Source organism: Nothobranchius furzeri, chromosome 16 (assembly GCF_043380555.1).
Source record: "Nothobranchius furzeri strain GRZ-AD chromosome 16, NfurGRZ-RIMD1, whole genome shotgun sequence".
NCBI classification, from domain to species: Eukaryota; Metazoa; Chordata; class Actinopteri; order Cyprinodontiformes; family Nothobranchiidae; genus Nothobranchius; species Nothobranchius furzeri.
Genome location: NC_091756.1, coordinates 37,416,847 through 37,442,716, shown reverse-complemented (window position 1 = coordinate 37,442,716; position 25,870 = coordinate 37,416,847). Strand labels below are relative to the sequence as shown.

The 25,870-nt window shown below is 38.9% G+C and overlaps 1 protein-coding gene across 1 annotated transcript in view; it reads left to right on the top strand.

Moving 5' to 3' along the window:
* Window positions 1-25,870, top strand: part of nrg3b (neuregulin 3b) — a 336,969-nt gene that overhangs the window by 162,873 nt on the left and 148,226 nt on the right. Inside the window, exon 2 of the mRNA XM_015963144.3 lies at window positions 9,370-9,505. Within this exon, the coding sequence (XP_015818630.3) occupies window positions 9,370-9,505 (136 nt within the window). The remainder of the gene's footprint in view (window positions 1-9,369; window positions 9,506-25,870) is intronic.

Sequence of the window (25,870 nt, the reverse complement as noted above, 5' to 3'; positions counted from 1 at the left end):
TAAAAATGTTGTCTTGACCCTTTCTACATCATGAGAAATGGAAACCTGATTTTTTTATTTACTACATTTAACTTCTGCTGCAGAGGTTAAAGTTATGCTTCAAGTAATAAAAATAGTCAAGTAATATCCAAACCCTTGTGACACATTGACCATAGCTTATTCTCGCCATGCTCACTGCGGTTTGGGTTTCTTTGAATATGGCTCTGTCCAAAAAGCAGCAGTGCATGATGGGTAACCAATCAGCAGGCTCTCCTAGGACCTTCCACATACGTAGTGAGGCACTGTTTGATGTGTGCTGCAGTTCTCTCCAACCACAGTCTCTAGAGGGTTAAGGCTCAGCACAGGAACACTAATGAGCACATTAGAGTGAAGCCAAAGAGGGAAAGTGCTACAGTTGTAAAATGGAATTGTCTCAAGTGTTGTCTATGGCAGGACAGCTCTGGCTACAGTATACGTCAGCGCTGATACATTTCTGTTTTTGCCCTTGGTTGGGTGGAATTGGGCTAATGAATGACAGATTACAATGACTTAAGCTTTTTTTCTTCATCCTAATTTTAGAACCTAACAACACAAGACATAAAAACTGTAATTTAAAGGTGTTGTGTAAGAACTACACAGATTACAGATTTTTTTTCTCAGCCAGCTGCGGTGATTGTCAGCTTTTGTTATATCAAAATAAAGGAAAGAAGGACATAGCTACTGGTTACCATCAGTGAGTGTGAGGTTGCCATGTTTCCTGCAAGCTAATACTGCTGCACTGACACTTATAATCAGCAAACAGCTCCGGAGTAGTTTAAAGAACCAAAGCCAGTAAACAGGAGCAACCCAAAAGTTATTTCTTATACACATAAGAAGCCACAGCATTCTTTTAGGGTAAAAAAGTCTAAAGGCTAATGTCGCACTAACAATGCCAACAATGAACTAGAAGTAAATATTCAGCTATAAAAACATCTCAAACTTTTTCAATCACAAGCAACTCAATGTTATAGTCACTCATGGCATGTTATCGTAATAAGTGTAGAAAGTGCTCCCTACAGTAAAACACCCAAGAATGCAAGCACCAGATGTGACTATGTGTTTATCTATTTATCAACTAACTGTGTATGACTCATCTTTGCTTTTATCTAGAATCTTCGGATGCTGCATTATAACTGGCAACAGCCACGGGATTCACAATACAAGGGCGAGAGAGTGATTGCAGTAACCAAATTTGACCACATGATGCCATTTTACTCTATTCTGTACCTTTAAGAAAAGTGGTAAAACTACAATACAATCACAGCTTTGAGGACGACATTCATGTCTGATAACCAAGCAGCAAGGCTCACAGGAAAATAAAGCATCAATAATAGCACCAGAAATTTACAAAAGGAGCAATCAACTTTTATCTATTTTGGAGATTTACAATCCAATAACATCTCAAAGAAATAAAAAAAATTAAAACAGATTCAAAATTGTTGATAGTCTTTTTAAATAATAGTCTTTTTAACAGTTTAATCAAATGCATTTACAAGCACTATTAAAAACCAAGTTCACTGACAAATATGTTTTGCCTATAATTTTTTTTTTTAAATATGATCGACCATTGTGAGTTTAAACATGAAAATGGTCATGTTCCCCTATTTCCTGTATTATTCATGAAAAGAAACAAGAAGGGGAAAGCTTGAATAGCCGGTCAATTGCATGTCATATTGAATATTAACATTCATGTACTCACCCATCTTGGCTCACAGAGGGGAAGGCTGCTGTTGGTTGAGTGTCCAGGAGAGAGCAGAGCATGTCTCGACTAGAAGAAGGTAACTGTTAGCATTAGCAACATGGCAGACTTGTGTTATTTGTGGACAAAAAACAGTAACGTTGCAAAGAAAAACAGTCAGTGGTGCAGTCGCTGTTAGTGAGATGTCAGAATTTCAGGCAAAAATCTTTTAAATCCTCACTCCTCTGGCTTACTTATAGTTTATTTTTTTATTTTATTTTATTTTTTCTCACAGAGATAAACTCACAAGGCAGAGACCACTGCAAAGGGATTAAAAATGCTTGAACTTGGTCTTTGGACATCTATTGCTTTCTAATCTAAATTTAACTTTATTTTCAGTGAAACATTTTGGTTGTTTTCATACTCTGACCTTAGTATCTCTCAGACAGTGTAGAAAAGAACACGCTCAAAATTGTATACCTTTTGGTTTTCATCTGCCTCTAGCTAAAAGAACTAAACAAAATGAGTTCATGTGGTTTTTAAGATTCTCGTGCAGAAGGGAGTCAGAAAAAGGTGTCAGACTAAATGGTGCCAATCCACTTCAAATTTTCAAAGTAAGCAATCACATCCTACAACTCAATCCAGAACTGGACGGGGCTGAGTGAAGGGAAAGCAATATGCATTCATACTTTGTTCCAATTGCAGTAACTCTTCCTTGCTGCCTTGACAGTTTGCACATGATGCAGAGAAGGCTGGTGCAGAGGAACGTTCATAGCTGTGCAGTAGTCAAGAAATGATAAAAGGCATGAACTTTTTGCAGTTCTTTGATGAGGAGATGAGGCATTACCTCAGCATCATTGTGAGTTAAAATGAGCTTGATTTGACAACTACACTGATCTGCTTATTCAACTTAAAAGAGCTGTCAAAAATCAAACCCAGCATTTTTTTTTGCTAGTGGAGGAGCTAAGTAGAGCCAAAAGGGCCATGAAAAGAGATGCTTAACAATTCTTCCTGTGAGAAAAAACCTTTCACCTTTAATTTTTTATAAGGATCAACAACAACAGTCACAAAGAAACCGTTTACACGTGCTGAACCGTGCAGCATCACATCTGACACAGAACCACTTTACATGTGAGCTGTAAATGTATAAAACATGTTGTACTGTAGCTTCACACGAGTCACTCAAGTTTAGTTTTTTGTACTTGAGTTGTTTGTCACTGAAACCGCTGTGTAACAATCGGGAACATTTAATACAAATATTTGCTGCAGAACAAAGAAAAAAAGGAAAATTAAAAGGCGTCTAATTAAAATTGTTGAACTTATTACAATTTTTGGTAACACTTTACAACAAGGGTCCCTTTATTAATGTTACTTTGTGCCTTGTTAAACACTGATAAACTAATAAATAAAGTATTAAATATTTAGTGAGGTATTAGTAAGAAGATATACCTCCCCTGGCCCTTATCTTAACCTTAAGGAAACTTAATGTTTATTCAGGAATGCTATTAAAAGGTACTAGGTCAAGTTACTGGAGGGACCCTTTGTTTATTAATGTTTGATAATGCACTAGGTCACATTAATAAAGGGGACCTTTGTTTATTAATGTTTAATAATGCACTAAGTCATGTTAATAAAGGGACTCTTATTGGAAGACCTTACCAAGACATTTATTATAGCTAACTCTATAGCAGTCTTTAAAAAATAAATAAATTAGAAAAATTCCTTGTGCTTCCCTTGGCATTCCTCTCAGATATCTAATCTCTGAATCTGTGATTCCCTGCAAGCAGATTCCTTGAAAATTACCAAGAGAATCAGCAATCTGGATTGCCTTTGTGCAATGGGGGAAGTGAAGGACGTGAAAATGATTTCAGCGTCCAGGATGAATCACTCTCCCACTGCTTCTGCCATTTATTAGCACATTTTCCTCCATTTCTTACTGCTACCTTACACTTTCTGTTTCATAAAGTCTGCTCGAGGCTGACATTTTGAGGACTATTTTGTAAAAAGGATTCAGTGAAAGTGTTGATAGATTCATTTGAAAACAACTCGTATGTTAGTCATAATTAGTCATCCTGGCACTACTTCCTATTAATGCTGAAAGCTGAAAAGCTGCTATGTCTGTAGTTAAAAAAAAAAAAGAAATAACGCGGATTTATTTTTTAAAGTAATAGGATTTTAAAGTCGGTTCCATAGAAAAACGAGATGGGAAAGGTTTATGTACAACCGTTTTCCATCCAATTAGCAAATCAATTTTTTGTATTTATTTATTTATTTATTTATTTACTGTGTGTGTGTGTGTGTGTGTGTGTGTGTGGCGGGGGGGGGGGGGGGGGGGATTACTTGATCTCTGTTGATACATTTTAAAAAAAACAAAGGGATTCAAAAGGCACCACAGTGAGCTTGTTATGCTGCCGATTTTTGACCATTTCTTTGCTGTCACAGTGATGAAATGGAAACCTATAGCAAAATGACAGCTGGTATTGCTCAAGGACAAACAAATCTAAAGATGACTTGACATGGCCAACTGTTCTAAAGGGCTGGGGGTGGTGCTTAAAAGTGTGGGAGGGTTAGTGTTCGCTTACTCATTTATTTAAGCTGATTAATCTGTGTTTGCAGACTTCACATTATTAAAAATTTTGTTTTTCTCAAACATGTGTGAATTGTTAGCTTTGTTATCAAAATTCCCACGTGATTTAGGGCAACTTGATATCTGAGTGTTTGTAGCAAGGCCTTGCAGGTCTGTGTTTCCTGTCTCTAGTGTGGTTCCAGGGTGTCTGGATCATTAACAGCATATATGGCGACTACAAGAAAAAAAATCATGAAATTATTTTTTATTTTATCCTTTATAATGCAAAATAAAGGAATTTAAGTAATTTGTTTAATGAAATCCATGGAGCAACTTTTATTTGAGTTGCATAATCACTTTTCACCTTTTTTTTAATTTTCCAGGCAAGAAGCCTAATGCGTATATTTAGAAAACAATGCAAGTTTCAAATTTTGTATGTTCTTACATGATTTATTTATTTATTTATATCTTACACTTGGAGATCTTTTGGAAAAAGGTTAAATGCACACACACACACACACACACACACACACACACACACACACACACACACACACACACACATCCTTATGTATAAAAAGGAAAAGAAGGAAACAATCAATATATATATATATATATATATATATATATATATATATATATATATATATATATATATATATATATTAGGATATTTTAGTCTTTTTTAATAAACTTGTTTAATTTGAGGAGCTCATGCCAACCTCTCTCTCTTGTGGAAGTGAAACTGTGAAACTTTCTGTGCCTGGACAGAAAATTGAACCAATTTAGAAAATATGCTGATGCAACCAGCCTTGGAGTGCTGTGGTTACTCTTTCATTTGTGGAAAAAGGAGACATCCATCTTTATTGATTCCCAAACTGCTGTGTCACTCTGCGACCTTGTCTTTCAAGCCATTCCATTTCCGTCGACGCCACATGATGGATGAAATGATGCTCTACTCAAAGAACTTTCTGTGCTGGATCTAAATGAGTAATGGAAGATCAGCGGTCAGCTGAGGCTTTTGGCTTTGGTTAGTGACCTTAAATAAGACTTTTGATTTTAATTCTCATCCAAAAAGTGAGTTTTTCATTGGCTTCCAGGTGTGACCAGAAAAGTCACTTAAAGCATTTTTGCTTAATGCACTGAAACTTTGATCATACATGAAGGAATTGTCTGTGAACATCCACTGTGTTGGTTTTCTTCATGGACTGACAGTCGCTGCTGCTTTTTCAATGAAAAGTACAAGTGACTCTGAAGGCCGTGACAATTATTGCACGGGACGTAAACACCACGGGGGACACTGTGCTCTATTTTCCAATAATAAAGTTGCATCCTGGAATAGATAACCTTTTGAACATCTCACTCTGGGATTTTGAGGGATTAATAATACAACACACAATCTGGTAAGTGTATGAAAGCTTACTTTTGTTCTTGTTGCGGATGGTAAATAAAAAAGAAACTGCAAGACATGCACCTCATTCATTTAAACAATATAAAAAGGCATGTAAAATGTAATAATTTTGGCTCTGAAAGAGCCTCTTTCCATGCCATTGCAGATAATGTTTTTTTTTCTTCAAACTTCTCTATCTAAAGGAGTCATGTCTTGGTTGCTCCCAAGAGCATCACACGTCTCTTTTTGTGCTCTCTTTGATCTGGCATCATCTCTGGGGTCTTACATCAAGAGCCCTAGATTTATTGATCAATAGCCATAAACAAAACACCGATCGAGCTGGACACCGAGGCAAAACTAACATATTTTTACAGCATTTTTCATCTCCCTTAACGCGGTTTGGTTAGCTGAGTGGTAGAAGTGTGCCATCCAAAGCAGAGCAGGCATCACAGATGCAGCAGATTTACCCAAAGTGAATTGAAATGACTAAAATCTTGCTTGCATTAGAGTAGAAAGGTGTTACTGGGTGCACAAAATAAGTGGATGAAAAGAGAATCATGTGTAATCCAATTGTTTTTGGCGTGGCATCGGGAATAATACCCGTCAATCCCATTTTCAGTGCTTGAGTATGCAGAGCACGAGAGCTGGAGTGAGATTATTTCTTTGCAACTGTGTGCATTTATGTGTACACAAGTGTGTCCTTGTGTGTGGGTGATGTGGATTCCCACTCATTAGTGTGAAGTCACACACAGAATATTTATGCTGCTGTGATAACTTGGCTGACAGCTGCATATTTCACCGGGTGGAGAGCCCTGCATTGCGGTGCTAGCACATGGCGGCCGTGCTCTTTGTGGGAGTGTAGCTTATAGGGTCAGACAGGAAGAGGAGAACAGACACATCATCATCATCTCCGTTCTCTGTTGGTATGAGGAATGCTACACTAGAGCTGAGGTTCAAGTATACCTTTAAAACACACAGGACATTGCATCTTCATAGCATCACTGCTCAAAGTGAGATTTTATTTGACATTTATAACTATTTTTAGACATTTTGAACAGGTTGAGTTGAAGCAAAATTTAACAAATTGTTGTTGTTTTTTTTGTAAAGAAAATGGTTTCTCTGAGGCATGACACAGCTGCTTGAGGTTGGTGTTTTGCTTTTTGTGAGGCTTGCAGTTCTTCAGCAGCCTGGCGTACCAGGCTCCTCCTCTGTTTAATTATGCACAGAGAACGAGTCTGGGAACTCTCCTATTCAAATAACCCCACCCCCTGAGAATTCTAACCGAGCCAATCAGTGCTGAGTATCGTACGTCACACACCATAACACCAAGTTTGTCATAAACATGGCGACTGAAGTAGCGTTCGCTGCGGCTCTTTCCTCTGTTCTAAATTACCTGAATGTCTTTAAAACGACAACAAGTAGAAGCACTAAAAGCATTTCTTCTAAAAGAATAAAAGATGTTTGCACCGTTGCCAGACGTCTTTTTTTCACTACAGCTAAAGAAAACTACAGCGCTGCGTGGTACAGTCAGCATTTCCGTCTTTATTCTGATTGGTTATTTTTGAGCTGCCTAGTCCCGCCCCTCATGTGCCTCTCTGCCTGTGGGTTACCAGACTCTCTCTGTGCAGAATTAAACAGAGGACGAGTCTGGCAGGCCAGGCTAGGTCCTAAGTGCTCCCAAATCCGGCCTGACTTTTTCAGTAAGTTTGGACATAAAATCACAAACATCATCTGGCTTTTAGTATCACAAGATATTATACCGTCTCTCTTGTATTGTGACATATATCATATTTCCAGATACTTGCCAATAAACAAGGAGGGTGAAGTGTCTTGCCACACAGCACACAAACTGCCAAAGACTGAGCAGTGCATGGACCATGGGGGATGATAATGCACAATTGTTTGGTCACATGACAGTAATAGTAACAATTTCACAAGTGTAAATGCATGTGGTGTGAATAATAATAACAATAATATCTATCTATCTTTATATATATCTATATCTATCTATCTATATATATATATATATATATATATAGATATATATATATATCTATATATATATATATATATATGTGTCTTTTGCAGTTTTTGTGTTGTGTGGCAAGACACTTCACCCTCCTTGGTGGTGGTTGGAGGGACTGGTGGCACCTGTGTTTGGCAGCCTTGCTTCTGTCAGTGCACCCTTGGGCGGCTGTGGCATCTACAGGTAGTTTTCCATGAGCACTACTTAGAGAAACGACCAATGCAGCTCGGCCTAACCATAGTTTCCACGGGCACGGTTCGGTATTTTCCATCTACTTTCTCCCCTATTCTTAGTCCCCGCTCTGTTGAGGTACCTGGCAAGGCTGAGTCGACCCAGCATTGTGACTCTGGCCGCTGATAGGCTCACCTCTTTTTCGGTTGAAAATTTAAAGTTACTTTTTTCGTAATTTACGTGGTGCATTTGACAAGACAGAGCTGACGTGCTGCGTCAGTCACTGCCTCTGCTCTGTTCGGGTTTTTTACATTTTTTTTAACTCTCTCTCTCTCTCTTTCTCTCTCTCTCTCTCTCTCTCTCTCTCTCTCTCTCTCTCTCTCTCCCTCTCTATCTCTCTCACACACACCTTAATCAACATTGTTTTGTTTGACTTTGTGTGGGGAAAAATGCCAAGAACGTTAAGAAAAGAATCAGTTTAATCAAATTAAAATAAAAAAATACATAAAGTTGTGTCTGGTTCTAGTATTTCATATTTCCTAGTTCCTACTGCATGATTTCAGATGTATTAATTCATGCACTTAAATATTAATGTTCTGATTTTATTGAAAAACTATTCTGTAATAGTTCCTTTACTATTGTGATCAAATATATTTAATCTCAATTCTGAGGCTGCTCTGTAAATAGTTTTCAAACAAACAATACACATAGCAACTTATGATCATTCCATATAGATTTCAGATTTAAAATAATGTATTGATATAAACCACACCCACTGCTGGTTAAACCACGCCCACTTCCTGGTTATGCCACGTCCCTTCCGAGTACAGATACAGATAATTTAGATGGTTGAACAGATACAGACACAGATAGTGGTGTACTCGCTCATCTCTAGTGGCCACTCACTCAGTTTTACTCGTATATTGCTACAGTGCAAGCTTGCCATTATCAAACAACGTCTTTTTGCAACATAAGATGATTTTTTTTAACTCTTGCGTGTGTTCACCTGGCAACACATTTGTTCTAGAAATGCTTTTCAAATAAAAATTCTGATGAATAAACTCAGAATAGACATCATGCATTTTTCTGATTGCTGCGAATGAGAAAACACTTCTCCAAGTCAAACGTGTAGTGCAACCCCCACTTCATAAAACTGGAATGCTTTATTGATCAGAAGCCAGTCATAGTTTCATCAGGTTAAAACATTCAGCAGCCTCCAAGCTGTAAAAGGTCATTTAAATCTGACCATAATGCATACAATTATTCCCAGGTAAGCTGTTTTTTTCCTCTGGGTTTCATAAACCAGGAATGAATAATCTTCTTTTTTCCAGTTTGAAGAAGAATCTGCACAGATAAACAGGATGACTGGAAGAAATCCCACATATCACTTTGAGAAACGTCAAGTACATTTGTAAAACTGATTTTGTGCTGTTGATTTTTAAGACATATAAAAATGAAATAAATGTCAAATGAGAGTAATTCTGTCTAAAACTAAAGGAATTGTTGTGTTTTGTTTTCAGCTCTTGCGCCAACGCTTCCCAGTGTTCGTTCTGAGGTCTTCAAGCCGTGTGTGGAGGACAAGGACCTCGCCTTTTGTCTAAACGAAGGCGAGTGTTCAATCATCGAAACGGTGGCCGGAGTTCACAGGCACTGCAGGTATGTGCCATGTAGCTTTCTGTGTGTTGATGAGTGAGACTGAGAAGCATTTTGTTTCTCCCTCAGCCTTTTTTCATTTCCTCTCCCTGCCTGTCCAATTACTAACCCGGGTCATTTTCGTTCAGGAAGCTTGATTTGCTCCAATTTAACAGACTGTGTCCGTGGAGACGTATAACACATAAAACTGGAATATTGTTGCAGCAACGCTCATAACATCGTCTAAAGATCTGCACATATCATTACCCAAACTGCTAACCTTTGGTTGTAGGCTTCATAAGATGCAGGCGTTTCTCTGATCATTGTGTAAATGAAAATCTGGATAACTGTGATCCAACTAGGAGGCACATGGGACTGCAAATATGTTGTAACCTCTCTCTTCGCTTCTGTCTACAAAAAGCTCTAATAATGATAGTAATTTCATGAAATGACTCTCTCCTTGTGTATTAACCCAGGAATAAATGCGGTCTGATGTGACCTCTTCAATCTGCGGTGCATTTTAATGGAAAGTTTAAAGGAGATTTTGCAAGATTCCTCTTTGATCTAGCTTAAAAGAGAAAGATTTTTTTCTCTTTGTTTGGTTTAGTTTTCTTTCTTGTTGCACTCAGAGTCTCATTCTGGGACTCCCCAAGAGAGTGAGTGACTCCAGTAGACAGACCCGTGGTGTTTTATGTGAAAGGAATCACTGAAATGCTGCCAGACGACTTTGACTGGAGGAAACAACCTTATTCTCAGACTTGTTTTAATTCCTGAAACCACTTCATGGTCTGCATCAGAAACCAAGCTGCATTTTATCTCTTAGTCTTGACATCTAATTGTTTTAATTTGCATCTTCGATCAAATACGAACAAGAAAGAAGGCTGAATGTGTGTGACTTGAGTAAAATGTTTCATGTAAGCAAATGGAGATGTTTGAGGCGTTTTGGGGGGACCTTCTGCAGGGTGCACCCATTGGCTGTATTAAACTTTAAATCGTGAATGCCTACAATGCAGGAGAAGGGAGGAAAGAATTTTGGATGGCCATTTTTTAGAAGTTGGCTTTATAATTACGGAATTTTATGAAGTGGAGCACCTGCATGCAGGACTAACTGAAGGCAGCTGAAAAGGAAACCAATATTTCTTCTTTTTTATTAAGAACGGCACAAAATGCTGCCGGCAGGAAGTCTAGTGACTACAAAATAAACAGACATCCAGAACGATAAACAAAGCACAAATCAAACTGGAGGAAAGCTAACGTAATGCAGCCTGAGAGCAAAGGAAACTGAGCCGAATATATACAAAGGAGCTGATAGCAAATAAAAAGGGAATAAGTGGCAATTAGTAGGAAAACACACACACACACACACACACTCATGCACACACACACAATCATGCACACACACACACTCATGCACGTGCACACACACAGCACAATAATACACAAAAAAAGAGCAGTTTTTCAAAATAAAACAAAAGTGATAGCCAGTATTAATATATGAAACATTAGACTGGAGTGTGGAAGAATAAAAAGAAACAAACGACAACACAAGACCAAACACATTCTGGATCATAAGGCATTTTCAAGTAACTACCCAAAACTTTCTAACTAAACTGAAAATGACACAAAACAACAATGGAGATCAAACTGAAGAAAGTGAAAAAAGTTTTCAAATCAGCCTGAAGCACAGAGTGTCAATCACCGATGGACTTGTCTGTGAAGGTTTAAAAACAGTTCATGCATTTTAGAAAAAATGTGTCATGGATAAATGTAGTTTTTTTTTTTTTTTGCAACAATAGTAAGAGATAGTTTCTGGGACAAGGCAGCAAAAAAGAATAAACCAGACATTCCATGTAAAAACTGCAATTAACATTACACCAAATTTTACACTTTGTGTTTTTTTTTTCAAGCATGTGACAGAAAAGCTTGTGTACTATGTAAAAGCTATAGTATGTATAACAGGGAATAGCTGCCATTTACATACCTTAAATCTCTTCAGAATAAGCTGAGCCTATATATGTACACACACACACACACACACACACACACACACACACACACACACACATATATATATATATATATATATATATATATATGTATATATATGTAAAAACTTTTTAAAAGAGCTTTTCCGTTTTCTTGCCTGCTAAGGTGGTGTTGTTGACTGTGCAGAAAAATGGTGCTTATAATACTGAAGAAGTGTTGATGTTTGTTATAGTTTTTCATATTTAGCTGTAAAAATCTCACTAATTGGTACCTAAACTTTAAAACATCACCTGTAACATGCAGGGACGAAATTTTGATTTCAGAAGTGGGGGGGGGACACAGCAGGCTTGTGCGGATTTGGGGTGGGGGGTGTTATGTAAAGACCCCTTGACACGTCACGTGCCCATCTCAATAATTTTTCCATCCTTATTGAAGTGCAGTTTTGGCTGTTGACAATGGATAGGCCATTGCATTTATTGTTTTGGGTCTTTTTTATTGTTTTTGGTGCAACATTTTCTAACAGGGAGTGAGATTCCTTTTTTATTTAATTTTTGTTTGTTATTTTTATTCATTTAGAAGTTCTGGTTCTGGACATTTCAATGTTAAATGAAGGTTCATTTGTTGCATTTTAAAGGGTGTACTTGCATTATTATGATATATTAACATTATATTAGTGGTTATTTTGGTCTAGATAATGTTGACAATATCGTTTATCATCAACAATTTGTTGGACAAAATATCGTCCAGCAAAATGTGTTACTTTCCCAGGCCTAGTCAAAAGTATAAAAATTATTTATACATAAACGGTCCCTCCTGAGATCTGGCCGTTTGTTCATTTGCTGTGTTAGAGGACATGCTGAACTAATGTTTTACACATGATCATCACCCTAACATTTGAGTGTATAAAAACATATTAAATATGTTTTTTCCCTTAAAAGTGTTTAAACAGTTGTTGCATTTCAACACACAAAAAATAAAAGGAAAAAATAAGATAAATCTAATGAAAAGTGTACATCTTTGACATTAAGCTTAAAAAAATCTGTTGACGATGATGATACTGTTCATTTTTCAGAGCTTTTTAATGTGAAAATATGCATTGCAATAGATAAGTTTACAATAAAGTTAAATGATAAGAGTTTTGAAGTTACACTTCTACTACTACTACTACTAGTAATAATAATTATGATGATAATAGTAATAATAAAAAAATAATAATTATAATAATACGAATAAATTGTGTCTGAGGAGTCAGTTATGTGGAGGAGATGAGTTTGTAAAAGTTAGTTTTGAGTATGTTTGTGAAGGAGGAGGTGAGTCTGAGCTTAATGCAGGTCTGTCACATGTTCCAACTTACGTTTTGACTTTGAAAGAAGTCTCTTATATCCACTTTTCGTTTTCTTGACATGCTGCCTCCTGGCTGTGCCTAACTACCAAAGACTCACAAATGAACACTTATTCAAATGTTATGTAATGGAAGCTGAGCTGAGCTCTGATATTACACAGCGTCTAGTTGACGATGTGACTCAGTACCGGTGTTCCCTAGCGGCTCCAAACTAGCAAAACAACGTGAGCACGTTCTGACTGTTTCCAACTTGAGTGACAGCAGCAACAGCCAATAATACGTTAGCAAGTATCAGCAGAGCCAATAGATTAGCTTTTGGGCGGGTCTAATAGTAAACCGGTTTCCGTTTCGGTCCTAGTGCTCAACCAAATCCATTTAATGGAGCGTAACATTGTTTTCGGACGGAAAAAAGTGCAGGGGACCAAAACTGCCTTTTGAAAAAGTGGGGGGGACATGTCCCACCCGTCCCCCCCCAAAATTACGTCCCAGGTAACATGTCCTCCTAGTGTCATATCAAGGCTGCACCCTTTGAAGTGTTTTATATGTTCGAAAAAACCTAAACACGTAGCAAAGCACATGTAGCATGTGTGTGTGTGTGTGTGTGTGTGTGTGTTTCACAGAGAGGGTGTGAGTTCTCTTGCTTCTGCCTAAGTATGTTTCTACATGTCTGCTTGCTCTCACACCCTAGTGCACTCAGCAGAATTCTCTCTGATATATCACTAAAAATACAACAGTTTAAAAATACATGACAAGATGCTTTCTGAGCCAGGGGTTGCATGAATGGTGCTGAATCAGAACTATCATTAGCACCTCTGTGGAAACTTCAGTTAAAAACAAATCACTGATAATCAAAGACAAACAGAAAACAGCTGTGCGTTTTATTAAAAACAACGTGAACATGGAGAACATGTCATAAAAATTGAAAGCCTCTGATATATTTATTCCATCAATGAAAACTAGGTATACAGTGTCTTCTGTATGTTCATTCTGTGTATTTTGTCAACTCACATTGCTTGGTTCTTTTAAAACACAGAAAAAAGGAGTTATTCTTTACTTGGTATTGCTAACTTTTTGGCTAATTGCTATAGCCAACATCAGAGTTGTGCCAATGTTGCATTGATTCCTTCTTCGTTTATCTGCGGGCAGCAGAGGACAATGTCGTCCTCTGCTGCCCACGCACTCCTCGTCGATGACACAGTCCCATGTGGCACAACCAACATAGGCACAACTCTAATGATGGCAATAGCACTTAGCCAAAATTTGAGCCAAACAAGGTCAAGAACAACTAACTCCTTTATTCTGTGTTTTAAAAGAACCAAGCAATATAGGTATATAGTGGCCAGTGAGTGTGTGTGTACAAATATGTATACATACACACATATATATATATATATATATATATATATATATATATATATATATATATATATATATATATATATATAGATAGATAGATAGATAGACAGACAGACAGACAGACAGACAGACAGACAGACAGACAGACAGACAGACAGACAGACAGACAGACAGACAGACAGACAGACAGACAGACAGACAGACAGACAGACAGACAGACAGACAGACAGACAGACAGACAGACAGACAGACAGACAGATAGATAGATAGATAGATAGATAGATAGATAGATAGATAGATAGATAGATAGATAGATAGATAGATAGATAGATAGATAGATAGATAGATCATTTTGCTGATTCAGACGACGTACATCCATGCTGTACACTACGTTTGTATCACCAGTGCGACAGCATCAAAGAAGCCAAGGACTAGGGATGATCACACTCTGGGCTGTAATTAGTGGGAGTTGGATGACTGAATATGGAGCTCAGGAGAGACTCATAGGCCTAACCTGGAGACACAGTCTGCCAGCTTCTCTTTAGCTGAGTGCCTGTTGTGTGAAAGAATGATTACAGGTTTGTGAGTATTTCTGCTGAAAGGTTGCTTCTTTTATCTGACAGAAGTTCAGCCACTAAATCAGAAGAATATAATGATTTAGCTCAGACCCCCCTCCCGCCATGTGGGGGTTGTTTAACGACACAGCTACGAGGTGCGATCTCTGACTTTACTTTTCAAAGTTGTCAATGTGAGAAATAACTTAAGTGTATCAAATCATAGAATAGGAATGGAAAGAACAGGATTTTTGTAGCAGGTATTTAAAGTAGTAAATGTCCAGCTCTTTACAATGCTCATTATATGCTCTTTTCAAATATTAAATGAGGTTCCTTTTAGCTTTGGACATGAAGGTGTTTTTGAGTTACCTTTTACATGTTTCGACCGTCATCTGCAGTCTTCATCAGAAGATGAAGATGTGTGTGTGTTCATTATGTGAAATGCCTTTTATCATTAAATAGATTCCCTTCTCCAAAGAACAGCTAGCGGAGGTGGGTGTGGCCGACCCGGCAGATCTGACAGATCCGGGTTGGTCGCGCCCACCAGAAGAACAGCTGATGAAGATGAGTCACACAAACACCTGTGACATTTCTGATGAAGACCGCAGACGACGGTCGAAACATGTAAAAGGTCACTCCAAAACACCTTCATGTCCAAAGCTAAAAGGAACCTCATTTAATAAATGTCCAGTTCACAAGTAAAAACTATAGTTAAACTTAAATTTTTTTTGTTCAATTAAAATGTATTGATTCATCAGTAGTTTTAACTTTCTAATTTTGGGAACGTTTATTTTCGCTGTGCCATGTCCTCTGCATGTCTGTGGATGTTCAGTGTTTCATCCAATCAGGTTTCAGTTTCCGTTGTTGCCAGGGGGATCTAATCTGCTTTCACAATCAGTAGAGCAGTCTTCTTTAGTTGTACTATATGGCAGGAGAGGTGTTTATTGAACCAATCAGCTTTAACATTTACCTCCCGCTAGCTGGCTAATGGTGACATCAGAGGTTTTCTGTCTTTCGACTGGATGGTCAGAGCTAAGCTATCGCCACCTAGTTTTGCTGGAAAAATACTCCTCAATGATTTGCACACATCATCTCTTTTATTTATTTCAATCTAATGCCCAAAATGACTGATGGAGAAGGAGAAATGGCTTTGCTCTCAGGAAATGTTAAAATGTGTTTTTAAAGGCAGACTTTATTGAAGAAAACTGGACATTTTTAGACGAGCTACCTTGCTAAAGGACCTAAAAAACATGTTTACTGTATAACGAGGAGGGTGCATAAATAATCAGCAACTCCTTTGAGTATTATGTATTTTATTTACTTATAGAAAATGTAATTATGAATAACAAACTGTAAATATTGACCACAAACTGCTGATATGTGGCACAGCTGCAGCTTTAGCGTAGCAGCTAAAGTTGTCTTAACTGTGTTTCTTGCTTTAAAACACCAATATTCACTCTAAATTTGCAAAATGCCTTTCATGATTGTTAATTATTGATAAACAGCTATGTTTAATCTCTGAATTACGAAGCACCCCCACCCCTCCTCCCCCACCCCCTGCCCATCCCTCTCAATGCGCTCCATAAACATCCTGCTGCTATAAAATTATAAAGAAAGCAATTCATGTGGTCTGAACAGGACTTCTGTCATCACGTTTTTGTATATTATTGGAGAATTGTAAATGTGACATCATAGTGGTGAATCTAGATGTAAACCAGCCCTGAAGGCTCAGGTGCCAAAAGCACCGCCCACCACTGGGATTCTGTGAACTGAATGATTTTAATGCTTTTATTTGGCTTTCTCCTTTGTTGATCACAACCTTGACAACTAAAATGGAGCCAAAGAAATTCACACATATATGGTTTTCTCTGAGGATGCTGTAATTTATCCAGTCATGCATTTTCTATGCCAGCTTGATCCTGATTAGAGTTGCTTGAAGCCAGTTCCCATCTCCAGCTCTCATTAGTTAAAAGGTTGGGTTATACGTGAACAGGTCACCAGTCCATCATAAGGTCACAAAGAGACCATGCACTCATGCTGAGGACCAATTTAGAATCTCCAGCTAACCTAACATGCATGTTGCTGTTCTGTGGGAAGAAAACCATGCATGAAGAAACTCATGCATGCGTGGAGGAAACATGCAAACTCCACAAAAAACAGTCCCAGTTTCTCCTGGCCAGAAGTCAAAACAGTGTGCTCAGACAGTTATTGTTCCCTAATACAGCATCTTTTTCTGTTATCGGTCATTTGGTCTACTACTTTTCTAGCAACTTCCAGATAACGAGAGGGTGGAATTATCTAATGTATGTGGATGAGAGCAGAGGTTCTGAAGTTTTATAGAGAAGTGTTTCCTCCTTCCCCATCTCATGCCATCCCTGCTGCCCAGTGATGATGTTTGCCAATGCTAATAAGTCTCCCAGAAACAGAAATGTAAAAATGAGTTTGGGGCCTACTTTCTCCTCATCTATAACCAAATGTACGTGACCTTGTTGTTATTTAAATTTTACCAAATAAAGAAAGAAAAATCTCCAAACCCTAACCCTAACCAAAGATCAGCTGGATATCATTTCAAGTGCATTTCACAACTGCAAGGATTTGTTTCCTTCACAGATGTCTAGAAATAATAAAGAACAGGTTTCGTTTTAATTACCAACCATATCTCAACCATGAGTCATTGCACACGGTGCAGATAATTAGAGACTGTCAATTTAAATTGTAAATGGACAGCATATATGCTAATTTCTAACAAATTTGCTCTCAGGAGGAGTAGGAATGCAATTTTTCATGACATGATTTTCTTTTCTTCAGGTATAAAATATCACATTCACCAAGTGCTGAGAAGATTTTTAAAAAGCATATAAAATATGAAATTATTTTTAAAAAGAAGCACATTTCAAGAGGTGAGAAGGAGCTGGCTGGCAAACTCGTTTATGTCACCTTATTTTCTGTTCTTTTACTCAGCACCACAGCACTCAGACACAACGATGGTGAGTTTAAAATAAAACTGCCACGAAGGTACAATAAGCCGTAGGCTAATATTGCATTTTAGCTTCATAATGCAGCTGGCATGCCCTCTACAACTACTTCAGAGCCTTTTTAATGAGAATTTCTTGAAGTATTAATTTGTTTTAAAGTCAGCTTCCTCCAACTTGAACACTAAGGAGCGGAGTTGCAGTCCAGAGACAAACAGTATGACCAAGTTCATCACTTCCTGTCTTTGTTAGCAGAAGAGCAGCATCTCTGTGGGCAGTTGGCTATTTATTTAAAAGGTTCAGTAAACAGTGTTTTATCTCTTACACAGTAGCTAGCACCTACTTCCTTCTTTGTCAGTCCTTGCTAAGTTCTAACTGTCATTAAATGGTGATGGTTGCAATAGGACCCAAACACGGGTGAGCAGGAGGCACACTGGCAGGTAAAAGAAATGTTTCAATGAATAATGGCAGGCAGGATGATACAGCAGGAAGACCAGACAAGGATCTGACACAGACAAGCACAAACAAAGAGTTTAAATATGAGGGTAGTCAGGAATCAAGTGTGTAGGAAGACAAGGGACAGGTGAGTCCAATGTTCACTTAACAGGGGAGACAGGACAATGAGTCAGAGGGAGAAGGAGCAGATTCTAACACTAAGACCCAATCCCAATACTCAAACTTAGACACTTGCACCCTTCAATTACACGATCCCGGCCAGGGGTGCAAGTGCATATAGGGTGTCCCCGATTCTCAAGTGCAGAAGTTGACCACACCTCTTTTGCACCCTTGATTCACACTTCGCCCAAGTCCACATCGATGCGGACTTCAGCAAAGGATATTACCCACAATCCATTTCTGTGTGAGCAAAGGCCGAAAGGCCTTATATGAAAATAAACTTTCAAATGAAAGTAGTTCATTTTAGGACGATTAATTGATGCCCTGAATGTTTTACACAAAGATGTAATGTAGACAGCAATGAATGTACATATTGTCAAGTAATTGTTTGGTTGTTTGTTTGAAAGTTTTTAATAAAGATTTTTAAATAAAAGTAAAAAAGCAGCCAGCATCCTGGTTAGTAACACAATGCTCCCTGCCCTGCCCCACTACAGCAGTAATTTGCTCTTCTAAGTGCACTTCACAGGAGACCACAGGGTGCAGTGCAAGCATTGGTATTGACACCAAATATATTTTAACTAGGCATCTGGATTTGCTACAAAATGATTGCCCTCTGGTGGTTTGGTGTAGTATAACCTTAAGCCCCTCCCACTTAGTTTGCTTTTTACAAAGAAAGTGGATGCAGACACTATGTTTATTTTATTTATGCAGATTGTGATCTCTTGGAAATGTCTTTCTTTTTCAAAGGCACGGTTTAAAATAAATTACAAACAGTTCAGATCAAACAGATACTTTTTGCATAGAGATCTCTCCATCAGTCTCCAGATGGCTGCTAACTCAAGCTTATGGACTACTGGAAAACAAGTTTGCAAGTATGTTGCAAAAAATGATGGTGTTATGACTTTTGGAGGATGAATAGATTCATACAAAAGTGAAAGAAGGCTAATACAACATCATGCTATAGCAGATAGACACTCTTGATTGGGATGCATTCCATTCTAATGGCTGCTGTAGTCCATGTATCAAAGCAAATGAGCCCAGCCTATTGAGTTCACCTCAGCTACTGTTTAGGAGTTTAGTGAGTTTCATGGCTGTTGCCAGTTAGGGATCGGCATCAGATTCTAGATGATGAGTGAAGATGGGTCTTACACAGTAAGTTAATTAGATAAATACATTTTGCTATAATGTAGAGGATACAAGCAGCCAAAATAAGTTTTCTCTGTGGGGTGGGCTCTCCCTTGAGCCCTTTTTCCAAGACACACTGTGCCAACAAATCGGCATCATATTCCTGCAACGTTGTGTCTTATAAAAGCGCCATATCGGCATGGTGTTGCACAAAATTTTTTGTTCCGCCGATGACAGTAATATTGCTGTAATGGTCTGTCTTATGAATGGTTTTTGCGCCACGGCGTAACAGAGGGAGGTGTCATGATGACGTGGGGAGTTAATGCAGAGCTCCGGCCAGCAAATATATTGAAAATGAAAGTAAACATAGGCAATAAGTTTTGCTTTTTGAACAAAATCAGCTGAGACGGCAAACTGGAGCAACGTAGCACTCAATGAGCATCTCTGTTAGAGCTGAAGCTCAGATCATCAGAGACTGCACAGGGACTGATGGGGCAGACACCTTTAGGAGCAGCTTAATAAAAAGCGTTATCGCGGCTTCAATCACAGTAAAAAGCCTGAAGGAAGACTCAGGACACAGTGGAGGGACTATGTCACAGCACAGACAAGATGACACCCCCCAACACGCACACAAACACAACAGTCATACAAGCAAGGTACACAAGCCTTTTTCATCATTTTTCTAAATAAAATGTAAGATGACAGTAAAATGCATTTAGCATTTCCGATATGTTTCAGAAATTGAAAGAAAAGATATTTATGGTCAACATTTGCAGCAGCCTCTTTTTATCAGTCACCCTTTAAGTGCTTGTTTTGCTCGTAGATCCAAATTTTCCATGAATTCTTCATAGCTGCCATGCGGATTTGCATTCCTCTACTCCAGCTTTATGAAGCCAGAGTCATCTCTGCAACATCTTCATATTTTACAGCGTTACTGTAGACGATGCTGTAGACCCAAAATGAAAAGTTTACCCTGCAAAAGTCAGAGACATTTGTGCCCACCATAAAAAAGTGTTTCCTAGCTAAACGTGCATTGTATCAACGCAATGTTACACAGTCGGCCTCGTTTTGCATAGATGATGCAAAGCTGCTGCAAGTTTAAGCGGAAACGGCTTGATGTTGCCATCTTTTTCTAATATAAGGTGAAAATGCACTGAATGGTCTTTGCATTCTGTGTACCTACTAATCCGTTGTAATGACTTATGAATAATCTTTCATTATGTTATGCAAATCCATTTGGGCGACGAAAAAGGAAAATCGCAATGCCAGATGTAGGAATAAAGTATCTTTGGTTTTTAACAGGCGGTTCAAACACTGTTGGGATGTTTTACCATTTTATAATTTAGCGGAATATGAACCAAAAGTTTTGATAAGCTGAAGTCTGAAGAATCGGTAAATAACATAGAGGATAATCAGCCACAGATGTTTAAATGCAGATTTGTTAATCCTGCAATAATGGCACATTATTTAGCACATTTATATTAATTACAGGTATGTTGATGTCAAAGAAAAGTGAGTGAAACTGTCAGAAAAAGGTCAAAAGAATAAGCTACTTATAGTAGCAGTGAAGCATGTCTTCTTATGAGTTGTCATGATTTTTGAAAATTAGAATTGAAAATTAGAATTGATTTCATTTTTTCACCTTTTATTTTCCTCAGTATGGAAAAAAATCACTGTCTCTTTCTGCAAATAAAAAGCCTGGGGATGAGCGGTGGCTCATGTCTACTATTACCATGGTTACGTCTTCTCTCATTAGTTAGGTACCAGAAGGTGAAGAAACTACTTGTTGACTCAGTTTTCTTGAGACTACATCAAAAGCTCTGTCTTCTGAGGTACATATTCTGCTCTGATTGTGATTGATCAAACATCTAATGGGCATTATGAGTGCAGATATGAATAATTCAGGGATATGTTTGATTTCCTCATCAACAGCCAAACAGTAAGACAATATAAAATCAGATCAATAATATTAGTTTCTTCCAAAGCTTGGGGATCTCCATGATGATACATGAAGAACCTGAAGCATCACACTCGTTTATATTGATAGGTGCTGTGGTTGGCTTAAGAATAAGCCACGTGTTTGTTTGTCTCCATGAGCCGGTTTATGCATTTTTTCTACTACCCAGAAGACGTTGACAACGGCATTAGCGGAATCGGATGTGACAAATTGTATCGTATAAATGAAGACCTCAGACTCTTAACTTTCATGTTCTGTTTTTCTTCCTCTCATCTGCCATTTTCCTCGCTTCCTATGGAGAGTCAGTTCTGCGATTAAATTGTCACTGCACCGTCAGACCTTGACAGGCTGCACTAATCCACGATGCTGTTGCTCCTCTCCCGATCCATCCTGCTAGGGCGGACATTCTCCAGGCTTAAAGCCAATGGGGCATACAAACCCCCACCCCCTGCCGCGTTTCCCCTTCCCAGCTGCTGCACCAAAGCCACACACTGTAGATGCTGGGAGCAGAATTACCTGCAGGCAATAACTCAGTTTATTGACATTACCAACCACTATTTAGACTTTAACCTTGAATAGAAGTTGGACTGAAATGTTCAACAAATGCAGAAACCAAAAGAGCTATAGGTCATGTTTATGGTTTTCCACCAAATACACTACAATGATAAAACCAGGTTAGGTGCATAGAGTGAAATTGGTACCATGAAAAGACAGAAATTGATGATATGAAAAAGTGAAACTGAAACTCAGGTTATGAATTGGAACTTTTGAAAAACAACAAAAATATTATAAATCAAGATTGGTGACGCAGATTTTTGTTTCATTATTTCATTTTAGGTGTATTTAAATATATTGATTCCTGTTCTATCTCAGTACAATGTTTATTTAGTAGTTTAAGTTTAAGTTTAAGTCCCAATAGTTGTCACACACACTGATGTGTGTGTGAAATTTGTTCTCCGCATTTGACCCATCCCCTGGGGCAGCGGTGAGCTGCAGACACAGCCGCGCTCGGAAACCATTTGGTGGTTTAACCCCCCCAATCCAACCCCTTAATGCTGAGTGTCAAGCAGGGAGGCACTGGGTCCCATTTTTCAAAGTCTTTGGTATGACCCGACCAAGAATCGAACCCTGATATCCCAGTCTCAGGGCGGACACTCTATCACTAGGCCACTGAGCTGGTCGCTACCTTCACACTGAAAGAAGAGCTATCGTATCTTTTGCACACCGCTGTTAGCCTAGAAATCTAGACAGATGGTAGCAGTAAAATGATCTTGCCTTGCAGGTCAGTTTAGCTATACTCCATAGAAGCCCCAGCAGGTCTACCATTGGCTTGAGAAGTTCTGTGTTATGCCAATCCCAGCGCTCTATCAGTTTGGTGAGCAAAATTATGCAGCTAAGTGAAACAGCTAAGTTGGTATGGGCTCATTTAATATGACTTTTGCATCAACTCTGGGCTATTTAGACTTGGGCTTTTCTTTGAGTCAAGAGCAGACAGAGATACTGAAGTCCTCTATTTAGATAAAAGGATGTACTTGCATCTTCAACAGTGTATGGTGTACTGGCCCGTTGACTGACATCTGCAGCAGTGACTATGTCATGTTTGTTGTCTGATAGCGTGTGGAGACAGTTTGCAGGAAAACTATAGATTCTGCCATAAGACTGAGTTCTGTCAGTGGGTCAGACTATTTATTCACATTTGGCTTGCCAGGCTACACATGTGCACATATTTGAAATGAATTCAACTTTAGGAGCTGAAGAAAAGAACAAGTAGAAGACAGAGTAAGTCTGAGCACAAGAAACATCCAAAACTAAGAAAATAATTCAAATGTGTACAATGCTTCTGTTAATCGGATGATTTATGATAGAATTCTAAATGAAGGACAGTAAAAGTGATTCAAATGTTTTCATTGATTTTTGGTTTGTTTTAGCACAATAATGTATAATTTGTTCTGGTTTGGTACAGAAATAACAGCTGTTATTTTATATTATGCTGTAACCAAAGTCTTTGGGGGTCAAAGGCTCTGATTCTGGTTTTTACTGGAAAACCCTCTTTAGAGAACACATCTGCTGCCAAGGTGGTCCTGTTTCACATCTGCAAACTAACAAATCTATCTTTAGTGAGTAGTCTTTTTATCCATCCCCCACCCTCTCTTTTATATTAAAAATGTTGTGTTATTTATTTATTTTTTGCTACGTAATTTTGCTGAGAGATTCTAGCTGACCTCACCTAGACGCTCAAACAGGATCACCCTAATTTATCATGTTTCTGCTGGTGATGTCACCACGACAGGATACAGGGGAGACACAACACAGTCTCCTGAGTGAGGATCTTAAATTTAATCCTGTATCATCCCTCTGATGGCCCTTCAGAGACGTTGTCAGGCTCCCATGAGCTTTGAAATCAAATAATAGGAATTTGTGACTATGCATCTTAAGGTGATACATTCGGCTTCAGGATGTGTTAATAAGTAGCACTGATAGCAAAAAGGAAATATATAAACATACTATAACTACTACAATTGTAAAAGACAGTGGACTTTGTTGTGACCTAAAATCCTATTAAAAATGAATGTGAACTCTAAATGTAAAAAGAGTCAGAGTGAGACGTTGTGTCATGAGCCCGGGTGAGTACTCGTCACTTCATTCACAACCTTTGAGCTCTGATTGCAGGAGAGGGAGCTACAGCTGTTCCTCATCAGCGGGCCGGCTTTATAAGGAGGAGGGTGACCAGACTACGATGCCAGATGATTGCCACTAACTGGTAGTCGCTTGCCCTTCGAGATTTCGCTTAAACTTTGCTCAAAGATTTGTCATGTTTTAGATTTTTGGATTACTCGATCATGTGTTTTTGGTACTCACCTCAGGTTCCTGGATCCTCGGATATCTCGCTCTCTCTGGAAGAAGATCACTGGTTCGTTTCCTGTTTCACCTCCACCAGCCGACCCGCTCTCCACCATGCTCACGCTCCCTCTCCGAATCAACCTCCTCAAACCATCCTCCGTCTCACTCATCATCTTGGACCACTACCTCACATTTGATATCACCCCGGCTCTCTCCCCCTCCAAGTTCCAACTCCTCTTCCGCACAGTAAGTCCGACTACAAACAAATCTCCCAGAACTACAACTCCCATACTCACTTCTGTTTGCCTGTAGATGCCGCTTCCTGTTTCTGAAACCGCTGGACTTCAGTGCGCCCTTAGTTCTCCTGTCAAAATAAACACTTTTTTTTTTTTACTTTTTACCATCATACTTGCCTCCGGTCTCTGATTCTGCATGTCTTGGGTTAAGCACATACCTCAGAACATGACAGAATCGCCCGGCCTACATTCTAACCCAACAGAATCAGCATTGTCTAATCTGTCACAACGTTTAAGTCAACAGGAACAGAACCTCCCCCTTGTTATGGAACAACTCTCTGCAGCTAACCAGCGATATCTAACAAGCGATATCTGCAACTGGAAACCTTCGTGCAACAAATTTACGAAACCCTCTCCCAAGCTAATCAACCTCCCCAGCCATCAGTACCACCGTCTGCTGCATCTACACCAGAAATTCCTGCCAATCAGGAGCAAGTCTCTCCCTGGGAGAGAAATAATTTTTGTGTGGCGCCCTCACCTCAGACTGAGACTTTTAGGGGTGAGTTTGAAGACAGTAATAGTTTCTTGTTACAATGTAAACTGGCGTTTGAACATTGTCCCTCGGCCTTTACATCAGACTCTACTAAAATTTCATATATTGTTCGACTGTTAAGAGGGCGGGCACTTAAGTGGGCTGAGGCGAAGAGTCATGACGACTCGTTTTTACAAGGACCCTTTAATATGTTTATCTCTGATTTTAAAGTCACTTTTGGCAGACACGAGTCACATTCGGACATTAGGAAGAAGCTCATGGCACTCTCCCAGGGGAAAAGATCTGTGGCGGACCTGGCTGTGGATTTCCGCATTCTTGCGGCCAGAACCAATTGGAATGAGGACGTCCTCATCGGAGTGTTTACTGAGCCCCTAAGTGACAAGGTGAGGAACCAACTAGCCTTGTGTTCAGAACCCAGTTCCCTGGAGGAACTCATTAGACTTACTATTTCGATTGATAAATGCCAACGGGAGCTCAGCAGACACGCCCCCGTACCAGCAGCAGTCGCAGCCCATGACCAGAACCCAGGCTTTCCTAATCGCCCACAACCTAACACAGAGGAGCCAATGCAGATGGGAAGAACCCGTCTCACACAAGAAGAGAGAGAGTATCGCCAAATACTAAGACTTTGTTTGTACTGTGGAACTGCAGGACATTTTGTGAGTAACTGTCCTAAACTGTCAAAAGGGGAGAGCTCGTCAGTAAATCTGGGACTACTGGTGGGTGGAGAGTCAAATTCTGGTTCCCGGTGTTTTTTTTTTCATGTGTTTTGTCTATAGATTCTAGACCGATAACGTTTGAAGCGCTTTTGGATTCTGGCTGAGAGCAATCGCTCTTGGACGAGAGTGGTGG